General features: G+C 37.5%; 1 protein-coding gene across 2 annotated transcripts; it reads left to right on the plus strand.

Moving 5' to 3' along the window:
* CTCFL (CCCTC-binding factor like) lies at positions 1–21,240 on the plus strand. Of its 2 annotated transcripts, XM_054846011.1 has the most exons (14): positions 1–53; positions 185–324; positions 2,324–2,427; positions 2,517–2,593; positions 6,311–6,801; positions 7,721–7,973; positions 9,673–9,843; positions 10,325–10,458; positions 12,345–12,465; positions 13,760–13,909; positions 15,389–15,549; positions 16,182–16,364; positions 17,144–17,264; positions 20,287–21,240. In XM_054846011.1, the coding sequence occupies exons 5-14, from the start codon at positions 6,424–6,426 to the stop codon at positions 20,397–20,399; spliced, it is 1,785 nt and encodes a 594-aa protein (XP_054701986.1). In that variant the 5' UTR covers positions 1–53; positions 185–324; positions 2,324–2,427; positions 2,517–2,593; positions 6,311–6,423; the 3' UTR covers positions 20,400–21,240. The 2 variants fall into 2 exon arrangements, with proteins under 2 accessions (XP_054701986.1, XP_054701987.1); XM_054846012.1 differs by lacking the exons at positions 10,325–10,458; positions 12,345–12,465.
* The last annotated feature ends 632 nt before the right edge of the window (positions 21,241–21,872 follow it).

Consider the following 21,872-nt stretch of genomic DNA (forward strand, 5'->3'; position numbering starts at 1 on the left):
ATTATGAATGACAGATCAAGAGACTCTAAGTTTGTAGAGGCAGCTCTGAACAGGTAATAACCATTATTCACACAACACAAATCACTTAGCTTTTCTCATTTGCTTTCTAGGCACTTCCTCATCTTGTTGTTTAAAAAGATTACGAAGAGGAGGGCTATAAGGCTGACTTTGTTTATCCTTATAGGAGCATAAAAGATGTACCATTATGCCTGCTATACCATATTTCTGCTACCAGTTCCTGGTGGAGAGGCATGGGGCTATCTGGTTTTGGTCTTCAGGTGATGATTCGTCACTGTAGCAGGGAAGAAAACTCTAAGATTTAAGGTATCTCCGCTGATAAATATCAAGTAGTACATCACCTGCTGTCAGTGAAGTCACACTAAAATATGTGTCTTTAAATATGCCCTTAAATGTTATAGGCCATTCTAGATTTCTTTGGATTTTTGAATTGAGAAGCTTTATTTGGGGTCCTTGGAAACTTTAGCACCCATGGCGATTTGTGATCGGAGCTGAGAAAAAAATTGCATGGGAAGTCACTGCTCTCCTGAACCTATCAACCAAGTCCTTACTGCTGATTTTGCAAGGTTTAATGTGCACTTGCTACATATCCACGTGGAAGCAGAATTTGAACTCCTTTAGGTTGTACATCTCACTCATTGATTTATTAGGACAATGATTTAATAGTCTTGTTCTCTGACGATTCTATTAACTTGCAGCGGTGCCTGTTTAGCTGTGCACAAAGAACTGTTCTCAGAACTGTTTTCCTGATTAAAGATTAACGATGTGATAAAAGCAAGGAAACATGGGCATCCTTGGAGTTTGTTTCTTACATCAGTTGGGTTAAACCTTTACTATCTTTTCTCACTCTGTATCTTCACTTTGCGTTTGGCAATCAAATTCTGCACAGCTCTAGCATGTTTCCTCCAGTTTAGTCAAAACAAGAGGAAAACTTTCTGCCTTTTAATCTTTTAACTCTTTGACCCTTGCACAAACAGGGCCTTTACTAACTAACTAAGGGGAGTTGTCTTTAAAACTTTCTTTGCTATCTCTCGGATTAAAGAGTATTCTGTAAAAACAGTGGAAGTCACTGAGGTGTGGTTAACTGTATAACCATGCTAATGTCTTTTGAAATGGAAGAAGTAATACGCTTCTCAAGTAAACACCCTTCTTCCAAACAGACCCAGGCACGCAGATCTGCCGTTTGCCACAAGCAGCAAACGGAGCATTACTGGATGGCAGAATTGTTTCTAAATATATCGTGATGTTAGATGAAATGGTTAATAGATTAATTGCAATTATGGTTAATATTTTTTTAGACCACTTCCCTGACTTGTGTCTGAGCAATCAATCATCCCTGGTACTTTCAGCTCCAATAAGCTTATGTTAAGTACTTCCCCTTTTATATATTCCACATCTGTATGCTATTATGCCTTGGGTTTTTTTGTCATGCTATATAATTATAATCATTAACAGTATGGAGCAGGATTTTAAAAGCATAGGCAATGCTTAAAAGCATTAAGTCCTTTAATTTAATAGAAGTTGCTTTGGTTCTTCTAGAAGAACCACTCATATTTAAAGAGATGATTTGTCTTCTCAAAGTCAAGATTAGCACTGGAGAGAGCAAAGCAAGGCTTTCTCCGCGCCTGAGGCACAGCCCACATCTAGCTGATTGTGCATGAGCGGCACAGCCCAAGCCAGCCCCATGCCTCCGAGAGCTCGGCAGCTCTCCTCGCCCTCCGCCTTGCACCGGGAAAGAGAAGTGGGAATTTATAGCTGGGCGAGACACTAGTCAATCAATACGCCCCAGGATGACTTCCATCTGTCTTTGCTTTGCTGTGCTCCCATCTTCCCTTTGCTTTGGGGAATAAGTAGGCAAACAAGTAGGACTGTATATTCTGAAGTTCCGGGGTCTGAGGTCTGACTAGCTTTTATATGACTGTAGAGACAGGGATCAGAGAATTGTGTTCTTTTGAGTAGACAAGAAATCCAAGTCAGCTCTGAATCCTAAATGATGTCTGCTAGAATAAACTACAGCTCCCATCTCAGAACCAGATGTCTGGGGGAAAAACAAAAAAGGAAAAAAAAAAGTTAAAATATTTTAATAATGCTCTTTTTTCCAAGTGATCAGTATCTTTTCTGAAATTCAGACTATATAATTTCTCCTGAGAATCTTCCAGGCCAGCACTGAAGCACTAAGCTAATTCTGAATCTGCAACTTTCAGTCACTTAGAACAGCATTCAAAAGAATATAATCCTCCTTTTTTTTTTTTTTTTTTTAAATCTCACTCATTAGCTGACATGCTTTCATTTTTTTTTAATTAAGGTTTTTGGTGGTGCCTGAAGAAGTGCTTCATCTATGTGAAAGTGGGATGCTAAAAGAACAAGTTGACAACATCACCAGAAAGTAAAGCAAAAAGATTTCAACCAGTTAGTAACTACAACTTCATAAACTGAACAATATTTAAAGGAGCCACATGAATTAGATTATAAAAGTCTACTCGCTTTCTCTGAAACAGGTGATGGTGTGAAGGAGGTTATCTACTGCTGTCATTATTGAGAGAGGCAATATCTCACTGCAAAACAGGTGATGAAGGTACCAGTCGTCCCTGGGGTAAGAGCAAGACTAAAGGCGTCTATGTTTTCAGGCCGGTGCTAAGGCACAGAGATCCCACTGTGACAGGTGCAGTGTGAATACGACATATACTTGGAAACAAAAGTGAGACATTGGAGGAAAGTGAAAATGGAAAACTTTCCAGATGCCAGGTGGAAAATGATATTAAAGCTGTCAAAATAAGTCACAACAAAGACTGGGTTTTCTCGTAGACTAACAGGAGTCATGTTCCAGAGAAGAATGGAGTTTTCAACTACAAGATGGAATATCCTAAATGAAACAATTAGGAGCATTGGAGGTTAAATTGGGGCTTATTTGTTTGACTTTTTTGCTTTGGTCACTCTCTTTTTTCTTTTTTTTTTTTCCTCTTCCAAGTGCACTACAACAGTCCTGATTTACTCTGAGTTTTGAGAACAGGTCAAAAATGTGTAAATAAATCACACCGTTATTGTTTCCCATAGTTATCTCTTCTGGGCCTAATTCCAAACCCATCTAAATTGATGGCAATCCTTCTGTTGGCACCAGAGGATTGTAGTTTAGGACCCGTGATAGGAGGATGGAGGTGCAAAGCATACACAGTAAAGGCTGGTGATACAGCTTCTGCAACCATCCAAAGTGATTTTTCTGAAACAGAGGAAGGGAATGAAACTGAAGACTTCGAACTACCTTCAAGGTCAAATATGCTTTATGTTACCTGGTGATGGAGCTTATCAAAAAGTCCCCTCTATCTAACAAGCATTAAGCATCTCAAATATTATAAAAAAATATTATTCAGATTTAAGACTGACAATCTGAACAGATAATCCAATGTTTTACTCATCAAAAAAGTCAGCTGCACTTTATACTCAGAGGAAAACGCAGATCAGAACAAAGTTTGCTGTGTTTCCTTAGAACAGCCAAGGGTAGAATTTGCTCTGCTGATGTAGGATTTTAATTGTCCGTCTATTCACTTTCATGCAGTGGTAGATACTTATCAGCAATTTATCTGCAATTTTGTGGCTGAATTTTGTTTCTTTATGTAACATTACTTTAGCACAAGAGAATGTGCCTACATTAAATTCCTTGTATTCCTTATAAAACACTTCTAACAATAATTCATATTGAGTATTTTTACCCTCTAAAATAGAATTATGACTTAAAAAATAAAAAGGTCCCCTATTGTTTTCATGATAGATTTTTTTAATGCAGACTGTTGATCTATTAGAAAGAAATAGACCCTTTAGAGTAGAAGCTTGATTGCAATTAGATATAGATGATGCAGTAGGCAGTATTGGTAACTGGAGACTGTATACACAATAGGTGGTAACGGCTGTTACGGAGCTGTTAACCTCTATTGTGTAAAAATGTAATTAGAAAGCGGTTGAGTTTGTAGATTGCTGATCCAAGTGGCTCCTTTAAATTCAACAAAAACGAACTGATGGGCTATTCTGCATTTGAGTTATAAATCCTTGAAAATATCAGTTTATAATGGAAATAATGACAGACCTTTAACGGTAGCTCCATGGATGATGCTGGCATTAATAATGCAGACGTACAAGGTAGGACAGCTCTTGGATGCTGATGACTGTTCAAGTGCAGAAAAACTCATTAAAATGACCTAAAGGAGGATATATTATTATAACAACTTTTTTCCTCAGTGCCCTTCAACTATCATAATTGCACAGTATATGTAGCAACTTGAAAAGATTCAGAAATGTGTAAGAAGCATAATCTCTGGCTACAGTCACCAGCAGTATAATTATATGAATATATTGTGCATTCTGCATCCTGTTCTTTGGTTTTGAGAGCCCACAGATTCTGTGGATGATGAATAATGTGGTTTCTAACTAAAATATCAGCCCTAAATTGCTGGAACACATATTCAACCTTAAATAATTGCTTTGGATTTGTGTTGATTCCAAGTAACATAGTTATGACTAATTTGAAGTTATTAAATGTAAAAAATCTGTATTACTTCTGCATTTAGGATTCCACAGATTTGTGGATAGGAGTAGTTGTTGTCAAGGGTATTTATGGGAGTTACAGGAACTTGCTATCTCTAAGAATAAGGCCCAGAAGGCCAATGACCTAAAATCAGGCTTGTCATGAGATTTATTTTTCATTTGTACAACCTGTTACAGAGGCCCCACCAATGTATTTTTCACAGCAACATTCTTTGCCGTAATCAGAATCACTGGCTTTTCCAACGGTGCTATCTCAGGCACCCAAAACACACAGCGATGGCAATAATGTCTCTGCCAAATTCAGTGGAAAGGGGGACGCATGGTTCCTGGGTACCCAGCAGGGATAACTGTACTCAGAAACACACCGTGTAATATTGGCTTTGTACAAAACACCTCCTCGTCTGGCGGAATAGTACGGCTGAACAGGCCAGCGGAGTTTGCTGCTGTTTTGTGCTAAGGACGTTTCACAAATGCCAGTTTTAATGGGTTACTTACACAGGCAAGGAAAGCCACGAATTAGTTAGGGGGGTGGTTTTGTTTGAAGTGCAGTACCTGGTTTAGCAGGATCTGCACTATGCTGGGCTATAGTCTCTTTGCAATGTACTGTACTTTGCAACGCACTGTGAACTAATATTTAGAGATAAAGCTCCAAATCCATCCTTTGCACTAGTGTATAATAGAGTATTAATAGTAGGTGGGCCTTATAAAATGTTTGATGGTTGGAAATTGCTAGTCTAGAAGGGTACACAAGATGAAATGTTAAAGCTCTCAAATCGTACAAGTTTACCTCAAAGACATTTTTACAATACCTTTGGAGAACTCTTCAGTCTAAAACTTCTTGTTCTCGTTGAATAACCAATCCTGGCCTAAAGTATAGTGTAATGATGCTTATATATCGCTCTACTGCCTCTGCGAAAGTGCTCCAGCCAATTTTGTAAAATACTTCAGCTCCCAGGGTAAGAGATGCTGCAGCACTATCAGTCAGCCAGCTCTTCAGCAGCACTCCAGCGACATGGCACCCAGGCTGAAGTGTTTCCGTGAGAGAAACATGGGAAGTACTTCAAATATTTTCCAAGCAGGGAAACCAATTGAGCTCAGCCCCATGGTCTCCAGCCAAGTGGGAGCAGAAGGTTAAGGGCCTACAATTAAGACAGAGAGATCTTCATTTAGGACTTGAGCGTGACAAAAAAAAAATGGCAGGCTGCTCTAACAGGAGGACTGGCTGCCTAGCAGCGGGGATTTGCTGAGCTTTCTCTGTGAGGCCTTTGGAGGTTCGGCCATGTCAGACCCCTTGCACCTCTTGGGGAATTAACAGGTGAGGAAACAGCTTTTCCCCAAGCGGCAGCCGGAGGGGGAAGCCCACTTGCAGGCAGCGTTGGGGTGCTGGGCCGCTTCTCCCCTTGCCGTTCCCTGAGGGGAAGCCGCAGGGCACGAGGCACGCTTGCTGCTGACGTACCGTTGAGGCCGTCTGCCCGCTCGCACCCTGGGAGCTGGGCCCACTGCCGGAGGTGGATTGGGGTGTGGGGAGTCCATGGCTGAGGAGCAGGGGGAGTTTGAGGAGGTGAGGGCTGGCCGGGGGGGGCTTTGGGAGTTGGGCTGAGGGTAGGGGTGGTCAGTGAGGCGGCAGGCGTGCTGTGGTAGTGTGCGGGCGAGCAGGGCAGCAAGGTGGTTCAAGGGCTGGAGTGCGAGGCAGGGCCAGGGGGTTTTCCTGAAAACCTGAGATTTGCCCCCATTTTTAACCTTGCCTTTTGAACAGGTTCACTCAGCAATGTACGTGGCCTTAGGGCTGCTGGAGCTTTTCACCAAAATCGAGGGTGTGGAAAAAACGGGGACAGACGAGAAGAGCACAATGGGGACAGCATAACCCAAATGAAGGAGAGGAGCTGTGCCAGTGACCCCAGTGCGGGACTCAACATGTGGACGGGGGCAAGAGTTCCTCTGGAGTGGTCCCTGTCTCCTGAAGAGGGTGAAAAGCACTTTCTGACATTACAGACGGTGTGTCTGAAGGCAGAGGAAGAGGACTTGCAGCAGAGGATGGCGAGGGCAGCGCCGGCCAGGGCATTTGTGGTGCAGCAAGGGCAGGGTGTGCTGCACAACGTGCCGGCGGGCATGGCTCTGAGTGTGCGGGAAGGGATCTGTGGGTTCTGTGATTTAGGGCTGACGCAGATTAATGTTTCTCAAGAAGGGCAAGTGAAGAGTTCAGAAAGCAAGCCAACTGACAAACCACCAGACACGCTACTGATTGAGGTACAAGTTCTGGATGTGGTGAAGATGGCATTATGTTAGCTGTTGTACTATCACGCTAATTCAGTTCTGACTTCAATATTATTTTTCTAGGCGTTCAAATTTGTTGGACTTTAGTATCTAATCATTTGTACAGCTTTTTATAATTTTCTCCCATGTTTAAAAATGCAAACTAAAAAATTAGCCATTCTGGATGACTAACCTGTTGAAGTTCAGACACATTTTTAATTCAATTTGCCAGTTTGGTGTTCTTTGGTTTGACAGCCTAGATCTCTTACGTAGCATTTCCATTCTCCTGCATTAGTACAATACAGCAGTCATTGTTAAAGCTGGATGTGTAATATGGTCTTATTTGAAATACATTTTATTAAAAGGAGATCCAAACATTGGTATTTATCCTGTGCTAGCTATTGGTTTTATAATAACATTTTTTTTCTTTTAACACTCATGCCACCCTAGATAATTTCTGAGGTATGGTCATATTTAAGTTTATCTAGTGCAAAAAGTATCACAACCTTGTTAATTGCCATATGACAAATATATAAGCAGTACAATTAGGCTGCAAAAGTCCTATATATATATGAGAGCATACTTCCTTGTCCTTTTCTTTTAAAAGGTAAATGTACTGAAATTAAATTTTAAATATTTTTTTAAAATGAGGATACAAGTTTCTGTGTTCTCAGTGCTGTAATCTTAAATGGTGGTCTGAAATTTTATATAAAATTTTTAAGAGCTATGACTCAATTTTAGTTATTGTTCACCTCCCAGTTAGTCTGCTGTATGTTAAATATATTTTTTGTTGTTGTTGCAGCTTTGTCCATCACATTTAAGGCTGAAAATCAAAATGAATTAGTAGCTTGCATCTTGCTGATAGCTCAGTTGTTGGTTAGGGAATTTGTAAAACATTTTCTTTTTTAAATAGATCGGCAGAGATAATGATATTATTGAGTTTGAAAATAAGGTCCAGCAACTGACCCCATCTGAAGATGGGGGAGAAAAGGAACTTTTTTTCACTCTTGGAGAAACAAAGAACCAGAGCTGCAAAGCCAGGGGTGATTTGTCAGACTCCTGCGATGACGGTAAAGAGCAGGAACATGCAGCTCCCTCAGAACAATCAGTTGTAAGAAATCCCAAGAATCTAAAATTTCAGATTTGTGCTCTGCATCAGAAAAAAGGTAAAAAGTGAATAATCTCAGTAGTTCACTTTTAGACAGCATATGCTAAGTTAGCTTTTGAAGTGAGGTTGAAATTTTATAGTAAATATTCACAGTGTTAATTGTTAAGTTTAAATTAGATGAAATCTAACATTCTGTAGAAATTTGGAAGAAGGAATAATACCCTTCAGCCTCAGGTAAGAAAATATACTCGTTCAGGCTGATGTCATCTGTGTTGTGTTCAGGAGAGACATTTTGGATGGCATTTAGAAATGAATGGTCTTTCGAACAGTATGTGGTATTTGAAACCTCCAGGAAGATTTCAAAGGTAATATTGTGTGTAAATGTCTTTGAATAAACCTAGTAATTTACTTAGTCTTTTTTAATTCCCTCATTCAGCTTCAAAATGTGCTTGTTCAGGGGTTTATGAATGAACTTAGAGTGGTTCCGAGCTGCTGCCTGAGGGTGGTGGGCAAGTATCAATGCCTGTCAGCAAGGTATCTCTCAGAACCGAAGTAAAACTAACAGAAAATGGCTGATTTCAGATTTTAGGAATGTAAAAGTATGTTGTGGAAGTGAAGGACTGACTTAGAAGGGAATGTATAAGCAACTGTTTCCCTAGAAACTGTATGTCTGCTCTGTAAAAGTTGGATGACATCAGTAATATTGAGCAGTGTGAACATGTGTGTCGTAGTAACTGGGTATTAAGGTATCTTGGCTGAGGTTGTTTAAAGCATGATTATTGTACCAATTGTGAACCCAACACATTATTTTACTTACTGTGTTTATAGGAAGCACATTTGAGCCGCTTTAACAAAGCTAACAATGTTCTTTTGTGTGGGCATGAATCCACAATGAATAAATAACAATAAAGTGGTTTTGTTTGCTGTTACTGAAGTGAAGTGTTAGCTGCACATCTCTGTGTGGTATAAAGCATTGTATAAAATACATTTTGGTCTCAGCATGAAAATCATTACAGAGAGTGCACTTGGGAGCTGAGACAACTGTTCTGGAAAGGCTCTTCAAATATGACGTATTTGCCATTTCTCAGTTTCAAATCTTCTTCAAAACTGAAAGTGTTGCACATTTACTCTTAACTTGTTAAGCTCAAAAGAAATTCATTACTGCTGTGCCATGAACTTGGAAATGTTATGTAACCCAGAAAGTGTAACTTTATTCTATGACTTCTTCAAGGAATTGATCTTTTTTTTCCTCAAGTTCAACTAATACTTGTAAAGAGGCTTTTACATCATGATGTTTTTGCATACCCTTTACAGATTCAGGACTACCAGAAAGCTGAGAATAGCTTAACCTGCCATTTCCAAATCTTTGAACAAGCTTACTTAGTGCTAATTAGACAGTTGTCATCAAGAAGTGCATTGCACATTTGTAAGTGCCTTGATGAACCGTGTCTTAACGATGCTATCAAGAGAGGAAGTTTCATCCTGTCTTGGAGGCGAGAGCTAGGCTAGGAGTTAGGTTTCCTGGGATTAGGTTCTAAACTGTGTCACTAACATGTGACACTATTTTTGGGGCAGATCACTTAAGTCTTAAATAGATACAATAATTTCTGTCTGACAGCTTGATTTTTTTCTAATGTATTTTGAAGTCCTTTTATGTCGAAGTATGGAGTTTTACCCAAAGTAGAGGAACTTTATTGAAATTGGTGAAGTCATTATTTTGTGGCTCGTACGACCTAAATGTGTCTTTGTTCCCATAGGAGAAAAAGCAGTTTTCAACTGTGGTTTGTGCACGTTCACCTCACTCAGAATATCAAGTCTTAAACGTCATATGAAAACCCATTCTGATGAGAAACGTCATGTGTGTCACCTCTGCCTTAAGGCTTTTCGTACAGCTACTCTCCTGCATAACCATGTGAATGTACATACAGGTATCTAACGTGTGAAAATACTTCATTTTACATATTGTCTGCAAAAGTTAATTAAGAGGCAAATGACTTTGTCTTAGAGCTGTATTCTGTGATCATTTTGTGCTCAGAAGATTCTCTGATTTCATTTGAAGTTCCATGCTGAAAAGACATGATCTGTAGTTAGTAACTCTCTGTGTATGTATTCATTTATTTGTTAAATAGCATTCTAAAAATTTTTGTCAACTGAATATTGACTTCAGTTGTGTCTGATTCCTACATGCATAATAGAATTTTTTTGTGATGTTTTAATTTTTCTATATAACCATGTAAAGAAAATCGATAAATCATGTTTATAATAAACTTATGGTGTCCATTTATTGCATACAAAAATTCAGATTCTTAGAAAAGGTTCTATTAAAAAATTGTGCATGTAGATTTAAGGCAGACAAATCATACCGTTGTGTTGTTAAATAAAATTCTAAGAAATGGTGTATTCTTACAGGGACCAGACCCTATAAATGCAATGACTGTGATATGGCATTTGTGACCAGCGGTGAGCTTTCACGACACAGGCGCTACAAACATACTTTAGAAAAACCTTTCAAGTGTTCAGTTTGTAAATATTCTAGTGTAGAAGTAAGTACAGCCCTACTGAATCTTTTGGGAAGGTTCGTAGGCTTTCACATACTAAGATTTTAATGTACTGTAAAGTTATGACATTTTTGCGCAGGTTTTTAACTTTGAGAAGTTTCTGCTAAATTGGGACCTACTTGTGCATATATTTTACTGTCTCTATCATCCTTGGTTATTGTCAGATTTTGATATGACATTGAGTCAATATATTACAGAGGTAGTTGCAGATGTCAAGCTACATAATTAATACGTAGCTTGTGATACGGATGTATATATGCATTCTGAATTGGGAGGAATGGCCAAACTTGACGTTGCTGTAATACATCAGTACTGTGAGGGAAGACTGTAGAGACCACAAAGGTAGGGAGATCTGCAGGAATCAGTGGCCCATGTAGAAGAGCATCAGAACAAAGACCACCATGCTAACGGCCTTGGACCACGTTGGTGGGTTGAATTCCATTTGTCTGCTCTTACTACAGTGTTACTGCAAGATAGCTGATTACTAACACTTTGCGGTGACGTGTATTCTGTTTGTATGCACATCTTTTCATCCCCATCTCCCCTCGGAAAAGGAACAAGTAATCTGAATTCCTTGAATCCTTACTTTGTCCATGCAGTAATATTTATAAATTTATTAGAATTTATTCTACATGTATAATATCTGTACAATTACTTAGCTTTTTAAAACTAGTTACATTTTAAGGGTGTTTTCTTTTTTATTGTACTAAAATTGCTGCTAACAATGTGTTTGTGTGAATTTGATCGTACAGCAGCATACTTGGTCCTCCTTTATACTTCATTCCATATACTGTAGGACAAGACTGGCTAATGTCAAAAATGAAACTCATGTATTGTGTTTATATGCTTGATGACATTTGAGTTTACAGGACTGAAATTTTCTTAATCTGCAAATAAAAAAAAAAATTAGACACTGCCTAAGGGTTCACTTGGAAAAGACAGGCTTTCAGTCATGCACCTATGATTGAATCAGTGTCACCTATGATTGAATCACTGTCACAGTTTAGTAGATATTCAGTATCTAATTTTTTTATGTGCTGTGTCCAGATCTAAAGCTGTAAGCAAGCCTGACCTTTATTCCACACACCTTATCTTATTAATTAGATTTTGGATAGCTTGCATCTTTAAAAACCTTGTCAGTTAAAGTGTCCTTTCCCTTGTTTCAATAAGGAAGTATTCAGCACTTGTTGTTGCAGAACTCTCACTAATATTGCTGTTAGCTTTACCTGAATGAGGAAAGCTGAAGGAGCCCCCTAGTAATACCATGCACATGATTTCACTTTGGTATAGCAAAGATTGGCAATCATCTTTAATTTTATTTAAGTGAATAGCATTGTAGATTTGAATGGATCTAGCAGTGAATTCATTAAATATGTTTGTAAACGGAGGAATTGAACATTAGGTAACTCCTAATTTTAGCTTGCATACCTACAATATTTATGTAGAACATATCACGAGAACAGTATAAAAAAGTAGAATTTAACTTTTGCAATGAAAGTGCTTCATTAGGATTTGAAGATGAATAAAGACTTTGGTTTCGTTTATTTTCCTATTTTCAAAGAATTTTGTTTGGCTTATCCAGGTAGCCTGAAGGTAGTAGGTATCCCCTTCAGCTGATTTAAAAATTCTAGCTTTTATGTTCTTATTTTAAAATTTCTCCTTTTGTTTACATTGGCACTGAACATGGAAGTAAGAGTGTCTGGGGAAAAAGTACAGACATGTTACCTAAAACCATAACAGGCTTATTGTACAGGGAAAAAAGTGGAGGGGAGCACTAAAATTGCAATAGATGTATTTTGTAACATTGCTTATATTTTAATTATGTCTCTAATATTAAAGTTACTGCAGAAAATGTCTTATTTTTATATTAGGCAAGCAAAATGAAACGACATATTCGCTCACATACAGGAGAGCGTCCTTACGCCTGTGACCTTTGCAGTTACGCTAGCAAAGATGCGTATAAACTGAAAAGGCACATGATAACTCATTCAGGTAGGACTCTGAGGTAATGGTCAAGTCTATGTCCTTAGGCCCTTAACAGTCATGGGGTTAGAGTGAGCGAATTTCAGACTCTAAATTAGCACTTTTTTCACTTGTGATTTTGAATAAATATGTGCCTGAAAAACATGTTCTCTTTAAACTTTCTGAATTTGGCTATTGGAAGTCTAGCTGTACAGTGCTAGTAGTTACAGTCTTGCTGGTTTTCCTAAACTTTTTTTTTTTATTAGAAAAATATTTCATTTCTATGGCCTTGTTTTCTGTGGATAAAGTCATCACTTTTATTCCTCAGTTAGTTAATTTTACATGGAGATGTACCTGACGGGAGAGTTTAAAGTGTCTTTTCAAAACATGGACATCGTTGTGGCCCCAAATTGCTAGTAATTAATTTGGTCAGCAAAGAATGAACGTTTTTAATATTGAAAGAAATGCGTTCCAGTCACGGCTCTGTAATGTGCATGCCTTCTGAGAAGGCAGTTAGTATCCATCAGATACTTCAGAGTTTAACTTAGCACAATTACTATACATAATGTATGTTATGATTAGTGCTTTAGTTTGAATCAGAGTGTGAGTGTGTGCTTTGAATCAAATCTTCCAAACATCCCCACTTACCATGCTTTGGTTCCTATCTCGAGGCAGTTTGGTGCAATTAACTCAACACTTATTTTAATGAGAGTCAACCAGTGCACCTGGTATGATCCAGTACTGGCAGGGACTTGGTCCGCAGAACCAGACTGGAGCTGGTTCAAAATCTGTGTGCACGTTGGGTCCTCAGCACTAGCTGTTTCTCTCTGTGCTAATTTCCAGTGTTGATGTAATTTTTGATGATGCTCACACATGATGTGACTTTTAGGGGCAGAATGGCAAAAAAAAATTATTGCTTTCTCTCCGCCGTTAGCAGCTGGCATTGAATCATTTTTATCATGATGTTGTTATAGCTGTTCACTTTCTCTCTTTGCACATTTGATAGTTTTGCATTTTTGTACGTGACATATTCAAGACAAAAATTAATTAAAATCATTCCAGATTAATAGTTTAGAATTATATTAATGGCTTTGTTTCATCAGTTTGACTAGCAGCTTCTGGAAACCAAGATTTTGTGTTGTAATCAGCTACATAAACTTTTTTAGGTGCATTGTCAACTAATGGTAACATTTTGGTTGGTCTGGAGACTGTTGCTGTTAGAGCATGGATGCTGAGATCTGTGGGAATTTTGCATTCATATCAAATAAGTAGGGAGAGTTCCTAAGCATATGTTATTTTAATATTTTTTTTTATATATATATAGGTGAAAAACCCTATGAATGTTATGTTTGCCAGGCCAAATTCACTCAAAGCGGTACCATGAAAATCCATATGTTACAGAAGCATGGAGAAAATGTGCCAAAATACCAGTGCCCACATTGTAGTACCTTTATTGCACGAAAAAGTGACCTGGGTGAGTTTAAAGGAAAAAATTGAAAATGAAATGGAGAGATAATTAGGGGTGAAATCTCTAATTTTCACTGCTTACAATGATACCAAATATGTTATGTATGATTTTATATCATTACAGAATACTTTTATGGAAAATGTATTCATTGTTTTACAGGTAAATTCCTTCTGCAAGGAGATGTGGTGACATCTTGTGGTTGACGTTTTAATCTGTTTAAAATGCAAAGTAGCAAACATTTAGCTTTTTTTTTTTTTTTTTTTGCTTAATACCTGTGGCATTGTGACCTGTTTTTCAGTAAGAAGGTACCTCACAAAAATATATGTCCAGGTTGTATTGAAAAGTTTTTTCTCAAAGCCACAGAAAACAGTGAGATCCGCATAAAGCCATTTCAGTTCTCTCATTCCGTTTCTTTCTCAGCTCTAGTTAAAATGCGTACATGCATCTAGTTATATGAGAAACTAAAATAGATTGAATGTTTTAGTATATGTGGCTTTTTGCATATACCAATCAGCTTTTACCTCTTAATCTAAAATTGTACTGCATGTTTAGCTGCTGAGTGCATTGTCCTTGTAACTTAAAGAAATACAATAAATTAAAATTATAACTGTAACTGAAGATATAAATTAAATTTTTTTCTTGAACAAATGACAATTCTTGAAATACAAGACGTCATGATTTTCTGGGAATTTTATATACTAAATTTTTTAACTTCTCTTGTTTGGAACAGTACTTGCTTCAAGTACCAGTACAGTTGTCCCTGTCCATACATTTCATATGTAAATTCATCTTCTTTTCTGGGAAGAAAATGTTTTTGTACAGATTAGAGTTTTATTAATTAATCAATGTATTACAAATACAACATATTTGCTGTGTTTAAGGCAATATAGCTGACCAATACCAGCAAAACCTATATAAAATTTTAAGTTTCCAGAAATATATGAAAAAGCTATATAAAAAAAAATATTTAGCCAAAGATGCCTTCAGCATCTATTATATTTTCAGATAAAGATCCCATTGAAGTCTATTAAGTATTTGAAGGTAGAAGTGGAATTGTTATTTACATATATACAATTTCTTTGCTTATTTATTTTTTTACTTTTCATTTTAATATTATAAATACTATTTTGGGTGGCATTGTGAAATTAGTTTATGTGTATAGACAAAAGCAGACAGTTACTGGAATTTTTGAAAGGATTTGTTTTGTTAAATGATTTCCATTGAAATCAGTAAGATTTAGGCTTATAGCTGCTTAATTTCTCTGGAAAGTTACATCATCTTGCTGCAACTTTAGTTACCTTAACCTAATTTGAAAATTGCCTATTTGGTGATTTTAGCCCTTTTGCAGAGAACACAGAAAGTTCTTTTTGTGTTTTCCTCTACAATGCATGTGTCACTCAGGGCTATGCACGGTCTAACTCTTGTTCAAAATTGTGGAAATCAAAAATTTACCATTAAAATTAATTGCTTTTAATAATTGTTCAGGTGTCCACTTGCGAAATCTGCATTCCTACATGGCAGTGGCAATTAAATGCAGTTACTGTGAAGCTGTTTTTCATGAGCGCTATGCTCTTATTCAGCACAAGAAGACTCACAGAAATGAGAAAAGATTCAAATGTGATCAGTGCAGCTACATATGTAAGCAGGTATTTAAATTCGCTGAAAAATTATTGCTTATTCAATTGATAGTTTGGCAAGGTAGGGGTGGCTTTGGGGTTATAGTTACCTTAAGAAGAGAAAAACTTTTGTGACTGCAATCTTAACTCAAGTAGTGTAGTTATTTGCAAGCTAAATGGTTAATAAATAAAAAGTAAAATTGAAATGCTGGAAAGTCTGAGGCTATCTTCTTGATAAATCTTTTGTACATGAACTAGTTAAAAGTATAAAGAGCAATTGCCATTGTGATGAGAACAAAATGAATTTGCGCCTTAAGTGTGATTTTTCAGCAGTGTCACAGAATAAATTCAGTCTGACCTGAAAATTTTATTTTAAAGAATACATTTAGGATAGCATCGCTCTGGCCTTGATCTGTTGGAATGTACCATTGCTCCATTCTGATTATTTTCTCTGCTAACTTTCTTAAGGTTAGGAAGAAAACCTCCGACCTTCTCCAAGTCAGTGGGCAGTATCCCAATCTGTTCTTCAGCATCTGCTTACAGTGGAGGATAATTAAGGAATCTGTGCAAAATCCTTGCACGTTTCTGTGTGCCTGTGTGTTTTCTTTCAACGTGCGTCACAGAGCTGGATAGTTACGTTACGGATATTTTCTTTGTTTCAGGAACAACGCTTAACTGTACATAAACGAACCCATACTGGTGAGAAGCCCTTCACTTGCTTGTGCTGCAGCAAAAGCTTTCGACAGAAGCAGCTGCTCACTCTTCACTTTAGGAAGCACCACGATTCTACTATTAAGCCTACAGTTTATGAATGCCCTACATGTGGTAAGGGCTATTCACTCCAGGTAAGATACTTCCCTTCAAGGAATCTCAGTGGAATTATCGTTAGCGAAGTATTGCAGATCATGTTGTCACAAAGGACTGAGAGTAAAAAGCAGTGTAGTGGCTGGAATGTTAACTCCTTAATACTAAGCCAGCACAACTTGTTTGTTTTCTTTCCCAAACCTTACACTGGGAGATTAATAAAGAACTTTATCGTATTCCCTGTTAGGTAGAAAATACCTGCCACGTCGTATTTTCAGGGTTGGTACTGGTTTGTACAATCCAGTATTGAAATCACTAATGTTTAATACAGTAGTCTTCTTAAATAAAAAGGCAGTGTGGAGGCATGAGTTTTAAGGCAAATGAAAGAACTTGGAAAGATAATTGAAGTGAAAGAGTGCTAGGACCAGTTCAGCAAGGAAACTAAGAAATTATTATTCCCTTCTTCAAAACCAGATGCAGTGAGAACATATCTCTGGGTTTGGGTTACTGTGCACACTTCTAAAGTAAATGTAACCTTTTTTCCACATACAGATTTTTCCATGTAAAACTTTATTGCTTATCCAGGAACCAGAAAATGATAAATTTGATTTTATACCCACCAAATGGCAACGTTCCTTTAAAGCAGAATTTTAATATGTATTCTGGAAAATTTTCAGGAGTTTTATGGAGGTTGTTAACTGCAGCCTTTCACTTCGTGTTCCAAAATTTGTCTGTCAGAACCATATTTGTTTTTTGTGTGTTAAATTGCTTACATACATTAATATTTGATTCATATATTTATCCTTCATTATGCTAACAGAATAATATGCATAAGCATGCTGAAAATTGTGGATTGGTGAGGGCAAAACCTGCTACACCCAGAAAAAGAAGCAAGGGCAAAAATAAAATCCATGAGAACTCAAAGCGTGTTAACCAAGAAGGTAATCAGCGAATAAGTTAGAATTTAATCATGTAAATTAGAATCAAGAATAAAAGGCTAAGGCAGTGAATCTCCCCTGCTGTTTAATTACTGTTTCACAATGAAGCTAATTTAAGTGCTAATAATGGAAGAATACTTCAGAATAGTCTTTATTGTGTGTCAGAAATTCTTGTCATCTGAGTTGGGTCATTGCTCAGGTACCCATTCTGGGACTTCTGTTCCCCTGCTCCTGCAAATGTCTTCCTTAACTCCCTGCTTAGCAATGCTTTTTCTTTTCCCTTTTACAAATTCCCTTTGCCTTTATAAAGGAGGATGAAACACATCACGACTGAGTTGAGCCATAGTGAGTTTTCCTAAGAGCTCGGGTTTTATAACACGTACTGCTTTAATACAGACCAGACTGAAAACTTTTCAATTTCAGAACTCGCATCTCATGTTAATCACAAAAGATCTAGCACTTCTTAATACAGAAATGGTTCATCTTCTTTCTCTCATACTTAGACCAGATAGTGATCAAATAATAATAAAAATGCTACTGATTTAAGTAGCTAGAGTCATTCTGCTATGGTACTGCAGGGGTGACCAGGCCAGTTCATGGAGCTGTAGGTTCAGCGTGTCTGTGCCATCAGAAACTCACTTGCAGTTGCTCATTGTGGGTAGCTCTTGAGCACTGAGCATTTATTCTGTAAACTTTAATATAAAATAAAATATGGTCCATAGTTTATCTCTTTCCTTCTCTTCTCCTTCCTCATCTTTTTCATTAGGTTAAGATTCCCAGAAAGTGAGTAAGTTCAGGTTTTGGCAGACCAAAACAGGAGACTAATCGGTCAGTTGATGTCTCGTCGGTGAGAACTCCACGGCAATAAGCGCCTTTTCTCTCTGGGTTCTGCTAGTACATTCCTGACACAATCATTTGTATTTTGTCTTATTTGCAACTCTGAAAAACATATGAAGTATTTGGTTTTATTCTCTCAAATAAACTTTAGCCTGTCACCACATACGTAGTAATATTCTAGCAGTTTCACCTTACAGTCTAAATTTGACCCAGAGGAGGTGTCTGCTCATAATCTCATTTATGTGCATTTCTGTTGAATTAGACAAAGCACAATACACACGATACTGAGTTAGGTCAGGCCATGGGCAGGAACCCTGCACCCTCACGCGTCCTGCCTTCCCTTTGTCTGTTTGATCGAACGCTGAATCTCTGCACTGGTGAGGGGGAGAGCTGGCCATATGTTTCTGAGGTCACCGTCAGGGCCAAAAAAATAGCTTTGCCTGACCAGAATATCCTGTCATTTTTGCCCCTCTGCTTCCCAGCTGCTGTTTGAAAGCCGTAGTAGTCTCCTTGATAGGATTCTCCAGGTGATTTTTGTGGAGTAAGAGACAAGAATGGAGATACATCTAAGGCCTAGGTGTCCTAAAACCTTACTTTTGGGTAAATCAGATTGTATCTATGCTGATTTGTGGCCAATGACACTGAGATGAAATTTGATATAGTGAGAAAAAGAAATGTTGGAGTTTTTCTGAATCTAATGAATATATATGAGCAGCTGAGTTTACATTTGTTAAAGGAGTAGCTTCTGCCCGAGCATTCACACACCATTCGTGGTGTCGCGCACACACACACATATATATTCTTGGGCACGCTTCCTCTTTCTTCAGGCTCGACCCTAAGGTTTCCCACAGCAGAGTCTCAGGCATTGAATTTTATAAAATAATTAATTTAATTGAAGGGTGCAGCAGCAGGATCAGCCCTGGCTGGGCGCCTCCAGAGACAAGGACCCAGAACAAAGAAATCCCAGGGCAATTACACCCTTGCGTCCCTCCCACCCACCCACCCCTCACGTGCTGTCCACGTATCTGTTAGTCCAATGGTGATTTTTGGTCTGGGGTCTTCTAACATCTAACTGGATTCTTCTGTGTCCAGGCAGGCAGGCTCTTATCTTGTTGACTTGCAGTTTCCGCAGTTTTCCCCGAAGGCTGGAGCCTCCTTATCTTTTGGTTTATGCTCCTTGTGCACCTGCCCTTGCTGGTGGAACACGAAGAACTGAAGAGTCTCAGACTTGGGAAAAACACTACTGAGATATTAATGTGATATCAAAATACTTTCCCCATATTAAGAGACTAAACACAGCGCTGTACTGGCTGTTACAAAAACCACTAGGAACATTACTGAGAAAAATAACTCTATCATGGCCTAAAGGCTTCAGCAAATCTAGCCACTCATGCTAAGTAAAGCTAAGCAAACAGCACAAATCACACTTTATTATATTCCTAAGTCATTTATTCTAATTAAAACCTACTTATTTACGTTAAACAACTAATATCCCTCAACAACTTTAGCACTGACACTTCTGTTTTCACTGGTAAGGCTGTAACGGTATGGTTAGAGAGAAACGGTACAGATGCAGTGTTTATGTTTTTGCAATAATTAGATTTTGCTGTTTAATAATGTTTTGCTATGTGCAAACAATGTCTTTTGGGTATCTTGCAGATATCTTCATCTGGAAGCTTGATTTTCTAGAGCTAAGATAATGTGTCTTCAGATGTTGTTCATGAAAATACTCAGTCCATTAAGTTACACAAATATTAGAAATTTCTGTGCCTATCCAAAAGGTTTTTTCCCCAAAGTTGACATTTGGAGTATGTACCACTGTCCACTTCTTGCACAACTTGCAGGGGCCTGTGGGATCCCATATGTGGCTTCTATGAACTTGTGTGATTTGCTATTAAGAAAAATTAAAAAAGAAAATGCATGTATGTGTGAATTAAATTTCCAGTTAAATAATCTTCCTTTTCCTCTGATAACAATACCATGGGTACTACTGACTAATATGGCTTGTAATGTAATGCTCAACATAAAATATATTCATTCTCCAAATAAACTGCAAGATAAAAGATATGCTGTTATTGTATATTGGCAGTATTTTCTCCACTAAATTAAACTGCCTATTTGTTAAATTTACTGGAATATTTATTTGTCATTCTGGTTAATCACCACAATTTTTTTTTTTTTTCCAAAGTTGACCTGGAATCTTTCCAAGACATCTCCACTGTGAAGAATGAACATTGTGCCAGTGAGATTGTTCTTGGTTTAGATGGAACAGAAACAGCAGCCCTGAGAGAACAGAAATGACTTGTGAAATGGTTCTCAACACGATGGACAAATAACGCACAAACAGACTCTGGTCTTCCTTGTTTTCACTGGTTGTAACTGACCGGTTCAAAGAATGTAACTACGTCCAGTTAGAAAGCTAGAAAAGACACTGGTTGAAGCCCTTCTGTGCTGGTTTTTCTTGTTGCGATTTCTACTGTGTATCCTAATTAACATTGCTAAAGCATGAAAGTTATAGGGAACCTTCACCTCTATTATTACATATGTGTAATAACAGAATGCAGAAAAAAAATAGCTAATTTCAGAGTAATTTATGAAAAAGTAGATAGATTTGTTTCACCTTGCATTTCATTTTTCTTCCAGATTTACTCACAGAATTGCATGCTGAGCTGATGCAAATTTATTCCTCAGTAGCTCTGTAGAATTGAGAGCTGCATGAACTTCCGTCTATTTGTGCCTTCCTAAGGTGAGCACGTGAAAGCAAGGATTTTTTTTAATGCAAGGAGCAAGGTGTTATTTGAGTGTTTAATAAAGTTTCCTAATTATTGTTTGTGGCCATTTTCATAATGGTAATATTTATCCAGTTGCAGAAAGTTAAAGACTTGGTCTGGCTGCCTTGTCAGTAACAGGACTTCAGGATACTTTTGTCCATGATAATTGCTGAAATACTACTGTTGACTTTATTCTTGTTGTGCAGTTTTCATTTGTGTCATAAATTCTAAGCAACAGATGTCTTTGTTAAAATTCATTTTAGAGATTGTATAAATTACTTGATCAGTTTTCTGAATATATATTGTTCACTTGAATTGTTGTTAATAACAAAGCTGACTCATTTTGTGCTGACATCTGAAAATCAGCCTACATAAAGTGGAATATGAGTGTAATAATAAAAGATCCTGTTGTCTCTGAACTTACAAAATGATTATTTAAGTAGTTAGAATCTAGAAATGTGTCCCTTTGAAAATCCAGAAAGAATGCTTTGACCTCTTCAGGAGCCATTCGTAGCGGTCTCATGCTTTTTAACTGCAGCGATTGTTCTTCATGATTAAGAATTTGCATCACTATGGCTTTCAGATGCTTTTTTGCAAAGATAATCTAATTTGATATTATTCATATATTGTAGATGAGTACACATGTATTAATATCTTTTAAACCAGTACATATTCTGAACAGATACCAATTTTAAAATATTTTAATTTACTAATTATGGAGAAGTTTTTAAATATAAAGGAATGATTTATGTCATGAAACAGATAATACTGAAGTCTTCTATAGTGCTCTTGGATAATTCAGTTATTCAGAAAAGAAGGTTTCTACGTAAGAGGAAGCATGCATTCTGAGTTTCCTCTGCAAGCAGAAATTGTCTACACTGTAAATAGCTAATTTGTGAGGAGTACAGTTTCTGCACAAGTAGGTAATACACATCGTACCTAGTAGATAAAAGCAGAGAATGATTAAAACATTACTTCGGATACATTTTGACTAATTAGGCTC

Source organism: Grus americana, chromosome 17, assembly GCF_028858705.1.
Source record: "Grus americana isolate bGruAme1 chromosome 17, bGruAme1.mat, whole genome shotgun sequence".
Taxonomy (NCBI): Eukaryota; Metazoa; Chordata; class Aves; order Gruiformes; family Gruidae; genus Grus; species Grus americana.

Bases quoted from the DNA above. Each gene is read 5' to 3' on its own strand.
- CTCFL (XM_054846011.1), top strand. From the start codon at position 6,424: ATGAAGGAGAGGAGCTGTGCCAGTGACCCCAGTGCGGGACTCAACATG. The intron at 10,459-12,344 runs GTAAGTACAGCC...TTTTTATATTAG, and splicing joins GTAAATATTCTAGTGTAGAA to GCAAGCAAAATGAAACGACA. The intron at 16,365-17,143 runs GTAAGATACTTC...TTATGCTAACAG, and splicing joins GTAAGGGCTATTCACTCCAG to AATAATATGCATAAGCATGC.